The 19355-nt window shown below is 37.2% G+C and overlaps 2 protein-coding genes across 7 annotated transcripts; both read right to left on the bottom strand.

The window, feature by feature from the left end:
• Positions 1-1604: 1604 nt before the first annotated feature.
• si:ch211-165g14.1 (transcription factor 20) lies at positions 1605-7651 on the bottom strand. Of its 5 annotated transcripts, XM_053491614.1 has the most exons (8): positions 7328-7651; positions 7127-7163; positions 6792-6813; positions 4819-6113; positions 4505-4598; positions 3164-3213; positions 2962-3005; positions 1605-2436 (listed from the first exon to the last, which is right to left on the bottom strand). In XM_053491614.1, exons 4-7 carry the CDS (start codon positions 6109-6111, stop codon positions 2964-2966), a joined length of 1479 nt encoding a protein of 492 aa, XP_053347589.1. In that variant the 5' UTR covers positions 6112-6113; positions 6792-6813; positions 7127-7163; positions 7328-7651; the 3' UTR covers positions 1605-2436; positions 2962-2963. The 5 variants fall into 5 exon arrangements, with proteins under 5 accessions (XP_053347589.1, XP_053347588.1, XP_053347590.1 ...); XM_053491613.1 differs by lacking the exon at positions 6792-6813; XM_053491615.1 differs by lacking the exons at positions 6792-6813; positions 7127-7163 and having other exon boundaries at positions 7445-7651.
• A 1397-nt stretch (positions 7652-9048) lies between these two features.
• mfsd13al (major facilitator superfamily domain containing 13a-like) lies at positions 9049-19151 on the bottom strand. 2 transcript variants are annotated; one of them, XM_053492111.1, is made up of 7 exons: positions 18764-19151; positions 16865-17587; positions 16087-16241; positions 14990-15073; positions 13673-13813; positions 11663-11788; positions 9049-10222 (listed from the first exon to the last, which is right to left on the bottom strand). In XM_053492111.1, exons 1-7 carry the CDS (start codon positions 18917-18919, stop codon positions 10210-10212), a joined length of 1398 nt encoding a protein of 465 aa, XP_053348086.1. In that variant the 5' UTR covers positions 18920-19151; the 3' UTR covers positions 9049-10209. The 2 variants fall into 2 exon arrangements, with proteins under 2 accessions (XP_053348086.1, XP_053348085.1); XM_053492110.1 differs by lacking the exon at positions 9049-10222 and having other exon boundaries at positions 10846-11788.
• Positions 19152-19355: the final 204 nt, after the last annotated feature.

The following is a 19355-nucleotide window of genomic DNA, read 5'->3' on the forward strand; positions in this document are numbered from 1 at the left end:
TTTTGAGTGAAAACCTCCTTCCATCAGCAAGGGCATTGAAAATGAAACGTGGCTGTAGCATGACAATGATTGCAAACACACCGCCCGGGCAACGAAGGAGTGGCTCCGTAAGAAGCATTTTAAGGTCCTGGAGTGGCCTAGCCAGTCTCCAGATCTCAACCCCATAGAAAATCTTTGAAGAGAGTTGAAAGTATGTGTTGCCCAGTGACAGCCCCAAAACATCACTGCTTTAGAGGAGATCTGCATGGAATAATGGGCCAATATACCAGCAACAATGTGTGAAAACCTTGTGAAGACTTACAGAAAAGGTTTGACCTCTGTTATTGCCAACAAATGGTATATAACAAAGTATTGAGATGAAATTTTATTATTGACTAAAATCCTAATTTTCCATTATAATTTGCAAATAAATTCTTTAAAAATCATACAATGTGATTTTCTGGATTTTTTTCTATCCTTTTCTGCACTTTTGCCTCAACCTTTGCCCAGCAAGAGCATCCTTCTCCACCCCAGCACACACGGCCGCGCGAGTGCACAGCTAAAAAAAAGTTTGAGAAAACCCTGAAGTTTTTAACAGTTTCAGTACTCAGTAAGATAAGTAATATTATGGTGTATTGTCTTATTATAATAACTAGATATTCTGTGAAATGTATTAATCTTTTTCTTTGCAACATTTCTCATTTTCTTTAACCAAAGCTCTGCTGTGAAGGTTTGGGTCAGAGGCGTGACATCTTTTGGAGCTATAAAGAGTGCTGGGTTTAGAAATGATGTTTAGTCGGGTCTGTGCTCTGTGCATTGAATTCTAGAAGGACTGGATGTACATATGAAGCCATTCAAATAATTTCTATTGGACTTGGAGAGACACGCTCCCCTCAGATTCACATGTTGAGAAACAAACTCTTGTTGCCATGGATTTTTTAATTCGCATCTGACACATTGGGGTGGGGGTTGGTTATAATTTTGTAATATAATAGAATCAGTTTTCCAGGTATTTTACCAACGTAAGCAAAAAAGAACTCATTTCTCCTGTTTTAACTTTTGACTAGTTTGGGAAAGTTATTTAAGTAATGTTTTTGTTTTAATTGTTGGGGTATTGTTAAAATAACTTGTTTTTATAGTAAAAAACAATAATTTGAACCAACTACATTAGTGGGTTACAATTAGAGACAACAAATTTTTTGAGTAAATTAAAGTTGAAAGTAGATGAAAAGAGATGAAAAATTGGGCTAAGTCAACTCTAGAGAAATATAATTAATAACACATAACTAATATTACTTGAGCTGACTTAAATATTTGGACTGAGTAAATGTTGTGTTAAATAAACATCAATGTGAATATTTATTTTTTGCTCAGCAAATTCTTCTAAAAGGTTAAGAGTAAACTTTAAAAAGCTGTGCAACTTATGTTGAGCGTACCAGTGTAGTAAAAGAGCCAAATGCATCCTTGCAAAACTGGGAAAAAAATAATAATTATGCCCGGGGTGATGAAATGAAGAAAGGAGAAAGAGAACGAGTGGGATTCAGGTCCTGACCTGAGCCACTTGTCTGAGCACCAGAGTGTTACTCCAGCGCCACCATCAGGCCGCACAAACACACCAGCCAAAAAACTGTAAAAAGGTTTATTAAACTTAAGACATTTTTAAAAAAGGCATTGGTTGAACTTCTACACACACTTTCTCCAAATCCAACACAGATGTCATGTCTGTTCACCTGAACAACAACAATAATAATAATAATATTAATAATAATAATAATCCCTGCATTTATAAAGTGCCAAAAAGTGTGTATTCTTTTCAGCTGAGGTTTGTTTATCTGCCAATATAAACACCAAGTGTTAATCAAACATAAATAAAATTAAATACGTTCTTGTCTAGTGCACACAGCAGCGTCTGAGAAGACCTCACCCGACCCGATCCGTCCAACTTCTCGGCCCGGCATTAAACACAGACCAAAAACTGGAATTCCTCAACAAAGAAAAACAATAACAGTGGAATAATGAACAGTCCGAATTATTATCGCTTACATTCACAATGAAATCATAAAAATACATATGGCTCATGTTTAAAAAATTTAATAAAATCCAGCACCTGTTTTCCTTAAGTATAAAAAAAAAAACCCTGAACACCATTTGGGTGAAAAAGCTGCAAAAATACAACAAGGCAATAACAACAAAAAAAAAACCTCAGTATGAAAAAAACAAATAAAGGAACACGAGGCTGTGGAATCAGCCAGACTTTAGCTAGAGGAATAAGGCGTAGCAGGACGTGTGTGGATCCTTCAGCTGTGTTTAAAATCTTTTTTCTAAAAAAGGCAGCGACAGTGAAGGTGAAGGCAGTTCGGTTCAGAGACCTTCCTCTGTTTGAGGAAAGCGTAAACACCTTAATACTTTATGTGGAAGAGGGGAAAAACCCTTGCTCCAAATCATGCTGGAGTTCACCTGTCAGAGGAAACACACAGATTACTGTTATTACAGTAACACATTAATCAATAGTAATAAAGGAGTAAATGATAAAAAAAGAAATAAAAACAAGGAAAACAAATTAAAAGAAAAAAATTATAAAAGAAATTACAAAAAAACTTTAACAAGAGTGCACTTTAAAAAATATATAAATAAACGAAAATAGAAAATAAATCGAAAACAAAAAGACTCTGTACTTTAATAAATAAATATGGAAGAAACATATTATGTAATAATAGAAAGACAGATAAAAGAAGTAAAAAAAGTAAGATACCGATTGAGAAGTAACAAAAAAAGAAAGAAAAAAGAAAAGAAACCAGCCAAAAAATAAAGATTGAATATATTGTAAATACAAAAGTGGAAAGTTTGATCAATTAAAAAAGGTTCCAAAAAAGAAAAAAAACTAAAGTGAAAAAACCATCAATAATGCTAACGTTTTAATATTTTTTTTATCTTAATGAGAAACAACATTGCTTAAAGCAAAAAAGATTTAAATATATTTACAGTTACATGTTCCGCGGTTGGCTCGCACCGAGTCCTGATTTATTCTGAAACGATAACGAAGAAGAAAAGTTAAAGCTGAAAGTTATTTAAAATAATTACAAGACTGTTACAACAAAACCAATATTTAATACCAAGTAGATCTTAGTAGTGTGTGTGTGTGTGTGTGTGTGTGTGTGTGTGTGTGTGTGTGTGTGTGTGTTACCTTGTGCTTTGGACATCTCAGAGTAAAGTTTTCCTCATTAAACACACAGTCTGTAAAATCAAAACAAGAAATCGTCACTTGTGAAAACAACCACTACAAAAAAAAACCCAAAGTGCTCAGACAAGACAAGCAGGACATGCGACGCCGAGTTTACACACATCTCATGAGGCACACAAACAAGATCAGCATCGCTGACGTAACCGCTTGTACCGATCCGCTACGAATATATTTTGTTTTCAAATCTAATCTGTCCACTGCGTGTATGAGAGACAGACGGCACATGACATTACTGCAGCCAGAAAACCTTCAACATGTTTACTTCAACATCCTGGAAACTCCCAGATGGAAATGAGGATAAAACCAAAACTTAATATGGTCTGAGGAAATCCAGACCATTGAAAAGTGACATCATCATCCAGAAGTAAACAATTAAAGGTTTTGACACATTTATTCTGCTATGTTACGATTTTAACAGTGACGATACCACTGATCCAGATATTACTCAGTTCTTAAGATGGTGATTTCATATTTGATGATGTCACTGAATCTGATTTAACTTGATTTAATTCTAAAGAAGTGATTCAATATTTGACGATACCACTGAATCAGCCACTGGATTTTTCCCAGATTTTCTTCCTAATTTAGTTGTGTCCAATTTCTCCCCGTCACTAGGGGGCTCCCACATTAAGGCTACTCTTCCACTTATTCAGGAGGGCCGAAGACTGTCGTGTTTCCGCCGAACCATGTGACGTAAGCCGACCGCATCTTTTCGAACCACTGGCTTACGCACCATTGGGGGTGGCGTAAAACACTCGGGGGACGGCGCTATCCACTCCTTCCACTTGCGTGAGCTCACAGATGCCCCTGATTGGCTATTCAACTCTCTCTAGACCTCCGGCAGCATCACCCAGGAATCAAACTCACGATCTCTTTACCACTGCATCACTCAGAGGCCATATAACTTGATTTTTAAGATGGTGATTTAATGTTTTAAGGTCGATATTTGACAACACTGCTAAATTTAATTTAATTTGATTAGATTAAGAAAACAAGTTGATATTGACGATGTCAGTAAATCTGATTTAATTTAATTCAATTCTGATTCACTTTGATTAAAATCTTAAGACAACAAGGCGATATTTAATAATAGCACTAAATCTGACTCAATCTGATTTGATATTTGACAAGATCACTTTTATATATTACGTGATTTGATTAGATCTGACGATATCACTGAATCTGATCTGATCCCTGATCACTAAATCTGATTCAAACCTTAAGTACGGAGAAAGTACATTAGATCTGATCAAACAGATCATCGTGCAGCAGACAGGATCTTACCGGCCTGGAGAGCGCAGGGAAAGTGGTATTTATTTGGGCAGCCTCTGAAGAAACATCCCAGAGTGGCACCACACCTGTGGCAACACGAGCACACCTGAAACATTTACCAGGTCATGTTCACTTCAGTCTAAATTTATACATTTCACATACAAGTAAAATTTCTGACACAAAATGTTTTGTTTATAGTTTTTTGTGCATTTTATTTAACTTGTTTGTTTGGACTTCTCAGGTGTTTGACCCTTACTGCGTGTGGACCTAATATAACATGTCCACATACAAGCTTTCCTTTAAAACATACATAAATATGAACTCACAGCGTGTTGTGCGACCTGGAGTGCCTCGTCCAGCCCGTACAGCCTTCCTTTAACAAGAAAAACCCCCGCTGACCAGATACTGCAGTCCTCGTGAACCCAGCGCTCCCCGATCTCGTCTGACCTTCTCTTCATCTTTGCTTCAACATCCTCGTGTCCATTTATCAGGACATCTTCTGAAGTCGTCTTGCCCTGTGTGCAGGGATTGTACGGCCCATGCAGGTCTCCCAATCCTGCGGCATTGGCCGACCGGCCACACAGGCAGCACAGCTCGCCACTCTGGTGCTTTCCCTCTGTCCCAAGGCGACCCAGCTGCAAACACGACGTGCTGGGAACGATCCCCGGGGAAGCTGTGGGTTGTCGCTGCTTTTTCTCCTTGAAGTCTTCCTCATAGTTGACAACAGTGCAGACAGAGAACTGCATACGGACATATGGGGTAAAGGTGTTCCCTCGGCTTCCCTCTCGCTTCTCCTCCTTGCGGCTTGAGAACTTCAGCTTAATCTCAGGTTCATGAGACGGAAACGCACACGGAGACGAGGATAAACCAGAGCGCTTCTTCTTCTGCCTCCTCCTCTTCACTGCACTCGCTGTTTCTTTCTTGCCTGCTGAAGACCTCATGTGCTGTTTGTTTCTAGTTTTCTTTGTCGCCGGCGCGGTCATCTGGCTTGATCCATTCTTTGCCTCATTTTCTGCCTCTGAGGTGGATGCTACGTTCCTGGACTCCAGCGAGTCACTATCCTGGAGCACGTGACATTCTATCAGCTGTGCAGAAGAATGTTCTGTCCTTTCTTCTTTTTTCCGTTTCTTGTCTTTTGAAACTCCGTGTGTCTTAACGTTCACAGGCACCTCGATCACGCTGCTGTCGTCACTGGAAACGCATTCTGTGTGTCCTGATCCCAAAAAGCCTGACGACGGTGTTCCCGAGAACCGGGAATGTGATCGTGATGAAGGAGTGTCCCGAAATCCTGCACCGTTCTTTTCTCTTTCCCCTTCTCCTCTGTTCCGCTCGAGTCCTTGTACAGTCACACCATCAGTCTGGCCGTTTTTCGTACCGGTTACTACCGGTGTGTGGGTGTGTCCGTTTGGTAGTGAGGTGTTTAAAGGCACACACACAGACTCATAACTGAACTCTGAGCTAGGAGGAGAACAGATGGTGTTGGTCCCTGAGGCACGGCTGCTCTGCCTCGGCTTGTTCTTCACCAAATTCAGAGCTTCGGAGATCTGCTTGGTGAGATCCAGAGGCTTGGGAAGCGGATCCTGAAGGTGCATGAGGTTCAGCCGACTCATAGGATCCATAACTAGAGACAAACAAGGAAAAAGAACATATAAATCATTACATCACATACAAGCACATTGACATCAACCCTGATGTTTCAGTTTTATCTGCCAAACTATTCTCATGTTTTAAATATTTTTGGGAAGATACACAAGTTTTTTTTTTTTGTTTTGTTTTTTTACAAAAAAAAAAGGAATCATTAGTAATCATGTAACAGCACTGTAATTAAAATATTAAAAATAGAAATTAATTCAAATTAGAAATATTGAAAATATTAAAAATTAATTGGCTCTTCCATTTTTTTAAAACAGTGCTTTATTAATGATTCAACTGTGCAATACTGTGTAATACTGTGCAATTCCACTGATATTTATGTTTATTTTATAATAGCACACATCTTATTCCATTACGTGTGGAATTCTATCATTATTGTTCTCATTCACTTGTATTCTTTTTTTCGCTGTATTCTGTGTTGTGTTGTTGTTGTCTTCTCTAGAAGCTTCACCAAAACAAATTCCTTAGTTTAAATATTAATTCCAATTCCAAGCTTAAATATCCATTCATTACATTTTTGCAGTTATTTACCTAGATATAAATATTACTAATTTAACAATTGTTTAACGAAATATAGATGAATATTACTAGACAATTTTTTTATTATTAATAAATTAATAATAATGATTTATAATCAAATTCCTACCTGTTTTAATCTTGAGCTTTTCCTATAAACAAAGTTAATTAACGATTATTTAAAAATATATACATGAATATTCATAGATGTGCAAATTATTTTAATAATTAACACAAAATCTGAAAATTAATTGTGACGTATTAAGTGTAAGTTATCACAAACAAGGCTTGTTTTGCTTCCTTTGTTAGCAATTTAAAACCCTTAAAAAAAAACTTTGATAATTACACCGTCACAAATGTAATTAATTGTGTTAACATTATTTTCGCAACATTTAGTTGTGGTCAAAATTTGTATTATTTTAATTAAAGAATCTAAACTGTTTTAGCCAGCTTGTTAGCTCTCACCTTAAGTTCCGGTTCAGTTCAGGAAAAGCTCAGGTAGCTACAGAAATGTATCTGTTTAATATTTTAAATTTATATTCAAGCAAAACAGTGCATATTTCGCTAAGGTTTAAATAAACATGAAGCAGTTTTACTATTTCGAATAAATAAATTAAAAATATTAAAAATAATAATTAATATAGGCTTAGAAGCTGCTTTCCTCACCGGAGCCGGTAGAAGGAAAGTACCGCTGGTCCACGATGCTGAAAAAAAGCTAACGCTAATCAACGAAGAGTTAACCTAGCTTAGCCGTTAGCTTAGCCCCCAGCTAGCCGGACTTACCGGATAAATAGCTTTAATACACCGAGGTGACGCACATCAACTCTGACACTAAAGGCACAAATTAGTGAATAAAAACATGTCTGTGTAAAATTATACAATAAAACTGAATTATATAAATAAATAAAAATGTTTTGTTTAGTGTATATTTATTTATTTTACATAATTGAAACATATTAGCTGAGCTGTAACTCTGAGACTGCTGACAGGTTTAAAGATGGCGGACAGGAACTCATTAGAGTTGCGTCATTTTAAAATAAAAGCCCCGACGTGATTAATTTTCTATAACAGGACAGTTTTTCTTTCCTCTTGTTTTCCTTTTGTTTCTGTATTTTCAGTCATTTATTAATTTATAGCTCATTAACATAAAATAAAATGCATGTGTATTTGTAAACTTGAGTAGATATGGTGAAGATTTATTAAACAGATAAAATACAAGGGGGTATACATTCTTTTAAGATTTGCGCGCCACAGATCCAGGTGTTTTGGCCATACATACTCAGGCGCCTTAAAACCTGGGAGTAGAATTCGTTATTAACGGTCTGGCCCCAGGAAATGAATTCTTGATGCACAATGCCGCAAATGTCGAAAAAGATGAGAATGCACTTGGTCGAGCTGCGGACCTTTTTCCACTCTTCCACTTTGAAGGCTGTTTCTTTTCGTCTCAGGATCGTACCCACGTTTTGTCAAACAATGATAATAATCCCTGACAGATCCATGAGTTCTTGGCAGACTTCGATGCGATGTTCCCTCTGCTCCTGGTTCAGCGACCCGGCACATGTTTAAATCGTGAGGATTCCCTGGACTGTTCCGTATGGCACACAGACGATGGCAGCAATGTTGTACATTGTTCTCTGACAATCACCATGCACAAGTTGCCGAATGATTTCTAAATTTTTCGGGGTTGAGCTCATTGAAGGTCTTCCTGATCTCTTATCATCTTCCAGTCACGATCTTTTGCTCTTGAAGTGTGTGTGCCACTTAAAACACCTCGAAAGACTTATTGCAGCATCGCTGTAAATTTGGCGAAACATGTCAAACATCTCTGTGACAGATTTGCCCAGTTTCACACAGAATTCCATGTTCGCTCTTTGTTATAATTTGCTGTCCATGATGAAATAGCAGATGTGGAAATGCAGGAATACACAGGATGATGTCTTTTGGCACACTGACTTATGAAGATCAGTGCTCCCTGTGACTGTCCGTGCAGACTTTTGCTGCCATCTCTTGGTGTGTTACAAAACTAGTTTTGAAACTTTTATACTACCTCGTGCTTGCTTAGCAATGTGGTGCAGTGGGGGAGAAATAAAACCCTGTAAGACATGCTGTTTTTAGAAACATTATAATCCTCAGTGTGGTAGCAGTAACTCCATTTCATCGCTGGTTATCTTCTAATGATTTCTCTCTCACACACACACATACACCGCTCCCCACTTGTGTTATTCCTTACATAATCTATCAGCTATTCTTGTGCATTATTGTCAAGGAAACAAGGAACAATAAAGAGATGAAATAGACAATCCATCATTTAAAAAAAAATCACTTAAAAAAATCATAATCACAATGAGTTTGCAACACAAATGGAGGACAAAATTTATTTGCACAATGTAAAGGTTTATTTTCACACATTCTAGCAAAAAATACATTTGTTCCCTCAAATATCGATGTTGCATTAAATGTCATGTTACAAAAATGTGACGTCTAGAAAACATCTCAGACCCTATTTGTTAAGCTGGATCTAAGCAGGTTTAATTGTAAATCCATAAATTAAGACAAATAAGATTAACAATTCAAGCAGAACAAAAGTAATGGCCCCTAATAAAAGCTGAAAAACGTTACATGCTAAATCGTTAAATTTGCTAAAAAGTTGCTAAATGCAGCTCAGGCACTGCAGCACTTCATGGGCTTTATTTATTTAGAAAGATTTGAAGTTAGATTTTCTCAATTCTACAAAAAGGTAAGGCATGAAATACAAACACCAGGCTCGGATTATTTCCTCAGACCAGTCCAACTGTGTGTGTGCGTGTATGTGTGTGTGGTCTGGGTGTATCTTGAGTTCCTCACTCATGGCAACTTTACCCATAAATGTAGTCTACATACAAATGTAGTTTACAAAGAAAAATAAAGCTTAGGAGGAAGTATCAGGAATCGTTGTTGTCTCTAGTGAGTGTGTGTAGCTATGACAGTTAGCTAGTACTCTTTCTTAAGCTAAGCTTTTGCTGTAGTCATCATTTTGACAGTTCTAACCTGTCCTTTTGTCTGACTGTGGGTGTGTCTTACTGTAATCTGGTAATTTTATACATATTTGGTACTGATTAATATATACACAGATACACACATGAGTACGAAGAAATATGGCAGAATGTTTCTTTCATTAGCTACTGAATTAAATATTTTCATAATTTTCAACTTGATAAATGATGCTCATTGGGTGTAAAAAAAAGAGAGAAAAAAAAAACATTATTTTGTAAACCACTGTGCAGAAGAAACTAGAACTCATGTGACATCAATGTTACAATTAGCATTACATCACATACCGCTGCCTAAATATAGCATCTGCTATTAAGATAAAAAAAACAACAACAACTAAAAACTAAAAATAAAAGACTACTAAAAAGCTAGTTAAGATTGTATCCAGGCGGAAAGCTGGGCAGTTCAGTGTTCACGCTGTGTCTTCTCGAGGACTGGTTTACTCCCAGTGCTGAGATTAAATCTCACACCCTCCTGTCCACAGGGGAGAATCTTAACCACAGTACCCTTAGTACCACCTAGCTCCTTTTCCTGCCATCAGTAAGAAGTTAGAAGAAGTAAGAAAAAAAATAAAATACTTTTAAACCCTTTCACACACAGCCTCCATGCCAACATCCGCACTCCGACGCCTCACTCACACTAAAGTGCAGACATTTGAAAAGGCAGACATTATTTTTCTCCCTTCCTCCATGTTGTTTTCTCGTCCATTAATGAAAAGCGTCGTGTTGTAAACATGCTCCACGGCAGGCCAGAATTAAAGTAAAGACCTTTCGTAACGTGTGGCCACGTGACCCAAGGTCCAATTACTTTTGGTCACATTTTTAACAAATAATTATTGGCACCCTTCACCAAACCGAATCCAACTGCACATTATAAGCTCTATTTGGACTGGATCAGATTGTTTCTTATTCTTATTTTAAACATGTTGCCCAGCAAAAAAAAAAAAAAAAAAAAAAAAAACAGTTGGATTTAACTAAGCAAATAGTTAGGAGGCTTTCATTGGATAACTACTGCAGTGATTAATATGGTTAAGCTATTATAACAAGTTATTTAACCCCGAATTGTCCAACGCATTATTAAAACCTAGAAGGATAGAGGAACTCTATGTTTAATAAAGTTGAATAAGTAAAGTAAGAGCATTTCTACACACACAATGCGAAGAGAACTCAAGGGCAGTTTAATAAAATATTAGGGCGTGCAACATTCTTTGTTGCTGGGCAGTGTATATATTTAATTAATTATTGCTTTAAGAAGTTGGTCCAGACTTAGCAGAAGTAAGAATTAAAATAGTATTAAGTTCATGAGTCTAGAAACATCTCAACACATTTTGAAAAAAATAATCACAAAATCTTAACCCCAGGTAAATATACATCACCAGAAAAAAACCTGCTGGTAAAGATTTCATTATGTACTACGAATAAAAAGTGATTTCGTGCTTTTTGTTAAGTGTAGAAAAACTTCACAGAGTTTTAAATATAGAGATAGTCTTTTTTAAATATCTGATGAAAAAGTCACAAATAAAATATAGATAACACTTTAAATGTTTTCTCATGATAGTAATCTTTTGTATTATCTTTAGGTAGTTTATTGAGTTCCTATACACCCACAACCACCTTCCCCCCAAAAAACTCTATGGTTTCAAGATGAATGGCATGCCAAGAATTACGAATAAACATCCCTCGCTGCAAGCTGCACGTTTTCATACTTTTTTTTGTCTTTTTTTCTCCAGATATCAATTTAAAGCAATAATGATTAATCTATAAAGATCACAACATGGTTGGGAGAAAATGCCATGTGGAATGAATGTGTCAGTTGTTATAGTATATTACAATGCCCTGATAATAAAATAAAACATTTACTCTCCCCATACCCTTTACATACTTAAAATCCTAAAAAAAAAAAAAATGCACTCATCATAATTCTATTGACTTAAACCATGATGGGTCTCCAGGAAATCACCCCTCGACGTACTTTGAGTCCGTTGTGTGACTGTCTCTGACCGAGAACGGCTTCCAGAAGAGGAACTGCAGAACGGTGATGCACAACGGCACCAAGCAGACCATGTAGAACATGACGCTGTGGAGAGCTTCCAGTGCACTGTAGTAGGGGAAAGAGAGAGAGAGAGAGAGAACATGTTTTTTATTATTATTTAAAAATAAGCAGTTGTGTTTTGTATGTAGTACTTAGATAGTTTTGTGTTGAGGTGGTTTGTCTTGGCTAGTCAGGTAATTAGGTGTCTACTTAGTTCTGTTCATTTATGTTATTTGCACTGAGTAGCACCTCGCTCCTGGAGGAACGCTGTTTCGTTTCACTGTACTGAATTGTACATGTCTGAAATGACAATCAATGCCTACTTGACTTGACTAATTATATAGCTGTGATGTTCCATTGATAAACACTAGAGGGCAGCAAACATCATTGAACGAGTTCACGTTTAAAAATATACACTGCATAAAAAGGTTCACACACTAATCTCGTCTAGCTTTGATTAGAGCTTAAACTGTGGTGTTCAGTTCAGATGTAAAAATGATTCCTCATGCTTCCAGAAACACCCTTAGATAGATACAAAAACTCCATAGGTGTGAAAACCTGGACATTCAGTACATTCAGCATCTCTCACATTGTGTGTGTGTGTGTGTGTGTGTGTGTGTGTGTGTGTGTGTGTGTGTGTATGCTCTTACTCTGACTATGAAACATAGTTCCATTTTTTTCTGTTATTTTTTTTACCATGTAACTTCAAGTGTTTAAGTGATCTCTAGTCGTTTTTTTTCTGACCATATTTCATCCACAAAGTTGATGGTGCAGCACTATCCTTTCAGGTTTTGATAATGTGTTAGAGTTTTTACCCAGTTCTAGTTTCTTAGTTGTTTTATATATATATATATATACACACACACACACACACACTGCCTGGTCAAAAATACACTGCACTGTATATATATACACATATATACATACAGAATATATACCTACCTGGTTCACTCCCAGTTCACTCCCTTATAAAGAATTCTCAGGTGTAATTTTCTTGCGTATACGTTGACATAAATGACAACTAATATTTCTAGTGTTTAACAAGAGAGTGTCAAACAATGCTTTTAAGCCAGCCAAGTATTCACTTAGATAAACTACCACACACGTAAAAAGTAAATATATGTATATATATATATATATGTAAAGATCCATCTTAGACCGCATGCAGCAGGTAAGGCTCAAGGCTCTTTTATTAAAAAAAATAATATATATATATATCTTAACCAGCTCAGTTGGCCTTTACATCTTCCACTTCCATTAAACAAAGCAGGAGCTTCTACTCCTCAGACCTATTCCAGGTCAGGGTTAGAGGTGTGCTGTGGTGTCCATTACCAGGATGTTGGCAGTGGATTGTCTGGGTGCTGTGAGTTGTAGGGTGGGGCCTCTGTGGGTCAGACTTGTTTCTGTGCCTTTCGTGGCCAACATTGACTTTCACAAATCTACTGCTGCACTGGCTTTTCAGACAAAGTCAGGGAGGCGAGGCCCCCATGAATCATCTTTGTTTGTCCGTTGCACTAAAGGGGGCGCGGCCCATGGTTTCTCGAATTATATGAATGGGCAGTTTATATGAGAATGCTTCACATTAAACCAGCTCTAAATCACGTCATAAAAAATTACAGGCTGCCGTAAAATGATGGTGGTAACAGTAGAGAATTAAGCAGGTTTTAAGATCATCTTTTCAACAGACACACCCCTGTCTCACCCCTGACTGGAATCTAAGTAAACAAATGTAAAATGCATGATTAATATCTTTCATGTTTTAAACAGTGCTGGAACTACAAACTGGCTTTCTGTCGTATCTGTTTTAAGAAGATTTTTCTTGGTGGGTAAAGTTGAAGTGCAGATGTTGGATGGAGTGTCACTCTTGATGTATCATTTCTCTTTTTAAATCTCTAACCCAGGAGAAGTTATGAGGTTTGTAGCACGCCATATAGTTATTATTACGTTTACCTCTGATCGGTCACATTCCCGCTTTTCATGCTCTCGTAGCCGTACTGGTTCAAAATGGAGACCACCAGCATCGGGGCTAAAGACTGGGCAGGTTTGGTGAAGAGAGCGTTGGTCCCAAAAACCATTGACGAGAGCGGGGAGCTGGTGGAGAAAACAGCATGCAAATACCAAGGGTTAAAGTTAAAAAAAAACTAACATTTTTACAATATACAGTGCAGTACAATCATCTAGGATGACAAACACTCAAAAGATTTTTAAAACAGGAAGGGGAATTATTTATTTATTTATTTATTTATTTATTTATTTATTTTCTGCACCATGTGATAAAATCGACCAATTCTTAGGCGTGTCACGAGGTGTAACTCACTGGTGTTAATTATTTTTAATGACAGTAATTAGCCTAAAATGGCCATTCAGGTTTCCCTAATCAGTCAAACGGCTATAGAAGGCCAAACCCATTTCACTCCCCTATGAAGAATCCTCAGGTGTATATTTCTTGCATATACATTGACATACATACCAGCCAACATTTCTAGTGTGTAACAATACAGTGTCATAAACAGTGCTCATAAGCCAGTATTCACTGAGATAAACTATCACACACAAACACACACACACACGTACAAGGTATCACGATAAGAACAGTGTAATAATAATACTACTCATAATAATTGTGTGATAAGGTTTACGATAGCGGCTATTTTGCTGCAATGAGATATTAAATCTTACAATTTAGCTCCTTCAGGGGAAAGCAATGTGTGTGTATTGTAGGACAAACAAGTGTGTGTAGCACCCGTTAGATTAAAAAATTTATGTGTAAATTCCAATAATAAGGGGAAAATAGTGGTTTCTAATGTTTTATGATTATAGTGGCTGTCTTTCAACAAAAAATTATTGCTTAATGATGCAGAGAAACTAGTTCATGCTTTTGTTATTCCTATGATGGATTATAATAACGCATTACTGCATGAACGTTTAACGAGATACATAACCAAGCTCGAGTTAGTCCAAAAGGCACTAGCGAGAGTGACTGTTGACCTGTAAAGTGTGAATTGTCTCCTCATGACACAGTACCTGCTTGTAAACTGTTATGTACGCCGTTACATAAACATCTTTTCACAGGACAGTTTATTATATCAACATTTATCTGTTTTTTCTATATCTGTGCACATGAAGTCTCCGCTGTACAGGTCCCAGTGCACAAGTTGTTACTATAGAAATGATAAGCTTGTTAAAATAAACCTGTGATGCGCAGCTGCACTCTTGTCAGAGCCGCTGTTCTGAACAATTAGAATCCAGAACTAGATGGCATCTTACCTGCGCTTGTATTTCTGCAAGTCTGAGTCAATGATGTCAGCCAGCGGCAGGTTAAAGAGGCTAAAAGCAGCCTGGACCAAAATCCTAACACACATTCGGAGGGAGAGAGACGAGAGAAATGAACAAACAGATTTGATTTGACAGAACAAAATACAGCATTAATGCTGATCCAACATGGAAGTGACCAATCTTGCTTTCCTAAAAAATTTTAAGTTGCTAACTTCAGCTGTTTTAGAGAGATAATTTTATATGTGACCCAGAAATGGCCATTTTCCAGCATTATACTGTCTTGCTTTGAACAATAATCATTTAAAATGCTAATTATTCATATTATGAGTATTTATACTTAAATTGGTGTAAGCTTCTAGAGGCATACAACCTGTAAAATTGTTACTTAAATCAAAGCATTCTGTGCAAAATTAAGGATCCCCCCTCCCAAATAACTAAGTGATTTTGTTTAAATGCTCCAAATTAGACACACTACCATAATGTTATGTGAAATCTAAATTGGCCAAGTTTCATATTAATGGCAATTAAGATCATTGAAGGATTTTAATTTAAAAAAGTTACAAACACTAGATAAAAGAGCATGAAATTATATTTAATAATGTTTTTTTATCTGATAAAAAATATAATGCATATATTATATATGTATGCATAATCCCGAAAAAACAAAACATGGATCAGGATAAAAGAAGCACTAAGGGTTATAAAAAATTACGTTATATGACCCTATCTAAAAATTAAGTTTTTCACTTAGGTGAGACCATTTTAGCACCTGTTTTGGCCGGGAAAAAAAGCATTCAAAGTTCTTTTCCTTTTCACACATTCCTTTTATCTTTCCTTTTTCAAAATTGTTAGCATAAGTTAATAGCTAATGGTCTTAATTCAGTTAGGCAAAAATTCTAATTAGCCCTATGTAGCTTTTTGGCATAGCTACATACTTGACTGGAGTACTGCTTATAACAGTTTGCCTGATGCTAGTCATCTTATTAGTCAGTCAGATATTAGCCACCATGCTACTGAACCTGGCTAATAGTCCTAATTAAATTATAATAACTAGCCCCATATTATCATATTAGCTTGCGTGTGTTTACATGTTGATGGTGATGAACAGAGCGAGGCAGTAGTAGTGTTCCGACCCAAGCAACACCATCACCAAGGCGCCTCCTGCTTCCATGGCAAAGGTGATGAGGATGATGCGGTAATACCCGATCCCATGGAGGAGGTTCTGACTGCACAAAACCAGTAGCTGGACACACACACAAACACACAGTAAAGAGTGAGAAAAAACAATCCTGAATTGCAGCTCTGGTGATTAGGCGTATGTCTCGCTCATCTATCTTTCTTTTTCTTATCCAGTCTCTCTTTACTTGTATTATTTCATCCTTTATTTCTTTATTATTTTTTATTATTGTCAATTCATGCATTATATTTTTCTTTCAGTCTTTTTTTCCTACTTTCATTTCTAGGCTGTACATCTTTCTTTTTTTGTATTTTTACAATCTACAATCTTTTACTGATTCATTCTTTCTTTTGCCCTTAATTTTCTTTTTTCTTCTTTTTTCTTTCCTTCCTTTTTTTAGTTTATTCTTCTTTCATGCATCTTTCTTTTCATTCATTTAGTTATTCTTATTTCTTATCTTACTTATCTTATTTTTGTTTTGTTTTCTTTTCTTTTCCCTTTCCTTTAAATTTAATCATTTTGCCCTTCTTTCTTTCTTCTTGTCCTTTTTTAATTTTTTCTTTCATAGATTGTGTTTTGTTTCCTTTCTTGCTTTCTCTTAAAAGAATGCCTTACTGGAATTGATAGCAGCTGTAATTAGTGTGAAGAACATTTTCATAACTATCATATGTTAACGGCGAATAACGCACCTGAGGGCATATAAATCCAGCTCCATACATGATGCTCTTCGCCAGCTGTGGCAGGGCGTCCGTTGGGATGAGATTGTCAGCGAAGATCATGGCAAAGTTGTTAAAGAAGGCCAGTAGAAAGACCTGGAAAAAGTTCATAAGCACAAACAGCTGGAAGTCACGGTTGGTGAGGATCTGCCACGTCATGGTAGCCACGGCGGAGAACGACAGAGGAGGCTTCTGCTGCGTGCTCGTCTCTGCGATCTTTGTGTCAAAGCGGCTCTCGCTGCGCAGGCCCGTGTAGACCATGCAGGCACATCCCAACAGCGCCACACAAACGCAGAACACCTGGAAGGCGAAGAAGTTGTCCATGTTGTTAGAGACAAGGCCACAGAAGAGCACGCTGGAGGAGCCGACGAGAGACGCCACCTGGCTGTACTTTATGAGCCTCAGACGGATCTGGTGGTTCTCGGAGATCTCGGCGAAGAGGGCGCACTGCGCCAGTAGCACGAAAGTCAGCATGCCGTCAAAGGCGCACAGCGTGATGACCAGGTGCATGCCGCTTAGCCAGTCCCCCGACTCGTATTCCCGCCAGGGGAACCAGGCCAGCAGGAAAGCCAGGCCATAGAAAGGAGCACCGTACAGGATTGAGATCCTTCTCATGGAGCAACAGGGAACACGAGAGTTGTCCTGCAGGTAGCCGAAGAGCGGGTCGTTCAGAGCATTCCAGATCATATACACCACCTGAGCGAGAAGAGATCTGGATTATAAACAGGATCCACGGAACAAATTATCAGCAATATTCCACCGGATTCTCTGTCTTTCTGAGTAAAAAAAAACCTAACTATTTTCAAAACATCTCTAAAACACTTATTCTTTTCAGGGTTCCCAGGAGGCCTGGAGCCTGTTTCAGGGGACTCAGTGACTCACACATTACAGGCAATTTGAAAAACCTAGTTAACCTAATCTGCATGTCAACCACTTTCTAACTCACATACTTTCTTCCTTGTCCTCTTTCTCCATTTCCAAAAATTCTTTTTACAGTGTACTCAACCTTTCCAAAGTACTGAAAGGAATACTAAAGAGATGCGAGAAGGGTCCGATAAAGCAGACAAAGCAAGACAGGACAAGTTTAGGGAAGGAAGCATTAGATGTTTAATTTTATTTTATTTTAGGAAAAGCTGGACTAAAGAAATTTTGCTTTGAGATGCCAGGAAGATAAGGGATAGTGAGACCTACAGTTAACAGCAATGCAACCTACTGAGTTCCAACCGCCATTAAAGAACAAAGAGGAAGAATAAGATGACCACACCTGCTGTAAAACACTGCATCAGTCAATATGAGATCAAATTTAACCGACATATTTTCACTCCGATTTTGACTTACCTGACAGGTTTTAACTTTAAGCACAGAACTGTCATGCCTGCAATACTTGAAATAACTTGGGTGCAGGTGCATACATCGAGCCACAGGGGTTAATATGAGGATGTTAGCAATATAATTAGAAGATATGCAGGTTTTATGAGATGTAACACCACCATTGCGCTGAAAAGAGCATGCACCCTTGGACATTTATTTAAGGTTTTATAGATGTAGTTTCGAAGATTTAAAAAAAAATCAATTGCTGTTAGTGCATCCGACATAAAGCCTGTGCCAAGTTGTGTGCGGATGATATCAGATCCATGAGGGAGTGAGGGAGAAAATGGATTAAACTTATAACAACACACATTTTATATATATATACAAACTCTTACAATAGATGTGTCATGTTTTTATTGATTGAAATAACTATGTGTATAAATTATTTGGAATATGATAATGATGGTTCTTGTTCTCATTTTTATTATTATTATTTTTATTATTATTACTATTAGTGGTAGTAGTAGAAGTATTAGTTTTATTATCAGCAGTAAGACTCACCTGGGCTTTGTGGAAAGCTCCTTCTGATATATTGTACTTGTTGAGAAACAGCTTGACATAATAAAAACTAAAAATGCTGTTCATCATGCTGGATCCCAGTGTAGTCATGGAATAAGCCACAGAGGGCGGATGTGTTGAGAGTCTTAGCACCTTCATGTTGATTTGTATTTTGTTTTAATTTATACTTGTATAAAAAATAACTACTAATGTCACACTAAATTAAAGCAAGGCAAAATGAACTAAAAAAGAAAATGCAACGTTTTCTTTTTGCATAGAATAGTCATAAAATACACATTATAAACTCTTACTTCTGTCCTCGACGTAAACTAACTAATGCTATGGGTGCAACCACGAAAAGGCAAACACGCACCCGGACAAAACGACACTACTCATATCTACTATATCTGTACTGTGTACGGAAGAAGAAGTTGGGTTGGGCCCATTTTTTGGAGTCACGTGATAAGAAACGCGCGCTCTGATTGGACAACGGTCTTTTCTCACCGCCCATAGTGACGTCAGTCGATAGAAATTCTGTTATCTTATTGGATGTGTTTTAAACCACATTTCAAAAAGATTCCTACTTGTACGCACT

This window comes from Clarias gariepinus, chromosome 3 (genome assembly GCF_024256425.1).
Source record: "Clarias gariepinus isolate MV-2021 ecotype Netherlands chromosome 3, CGAR_prim_01v2, whole genome shotgun sequence".
NCBI lineage: Eukaryota > Metazoa > Chordata > Actinopteri > Siluriformes > Clariidae > Clarias > Clarias gariepinus.

Bases quoted from the DNA above. Each gene is read 5' to 3' on its own strand.
- si:ch211-165g14.1 (XM_053491615.1), bottom strand. From the start codon at position 6,111: ATGGATCCTATGAGTCGGCTGAACCTCATGCACCTTCAGGATCCGCTT. The intron at 4,599-4,818 runs GTGAGTTCATAT...TAAATGTTTCAG, and splicing joins TCCAGGTCGCACAACACGCT to GTGTGCTCGTGTTGCCACAG. The intron at 3,006-3,163 runs GTAACACACACA...TTATCGTTTCAG, and splicing joins TGAGATGTCCAAAGCACAAG to AATAAATCAGGACTCGGTGC.
- mfsd13al (XM_053492110.1), bottom strand. From the start codon at position 18,919: ATGAAGGTGCTAAGACTCTCAACACATCCGCCCTCTGTGGCTTATTCC. The intron at 15,074-16,086 runs GTAAACACACGC...AATGTGTGTTAG, and splicing joins CTGTTCATCACCATCAACAT to GATTTTGGTCCAGGCTGCTT. The intron at 11,789-13,672 runs GTAAACGTAATA...CCCCTACTACAG, and splicing joins GGGAATGTGACCGATCAGAG to TGCACTGGAAGCTCTCCACA.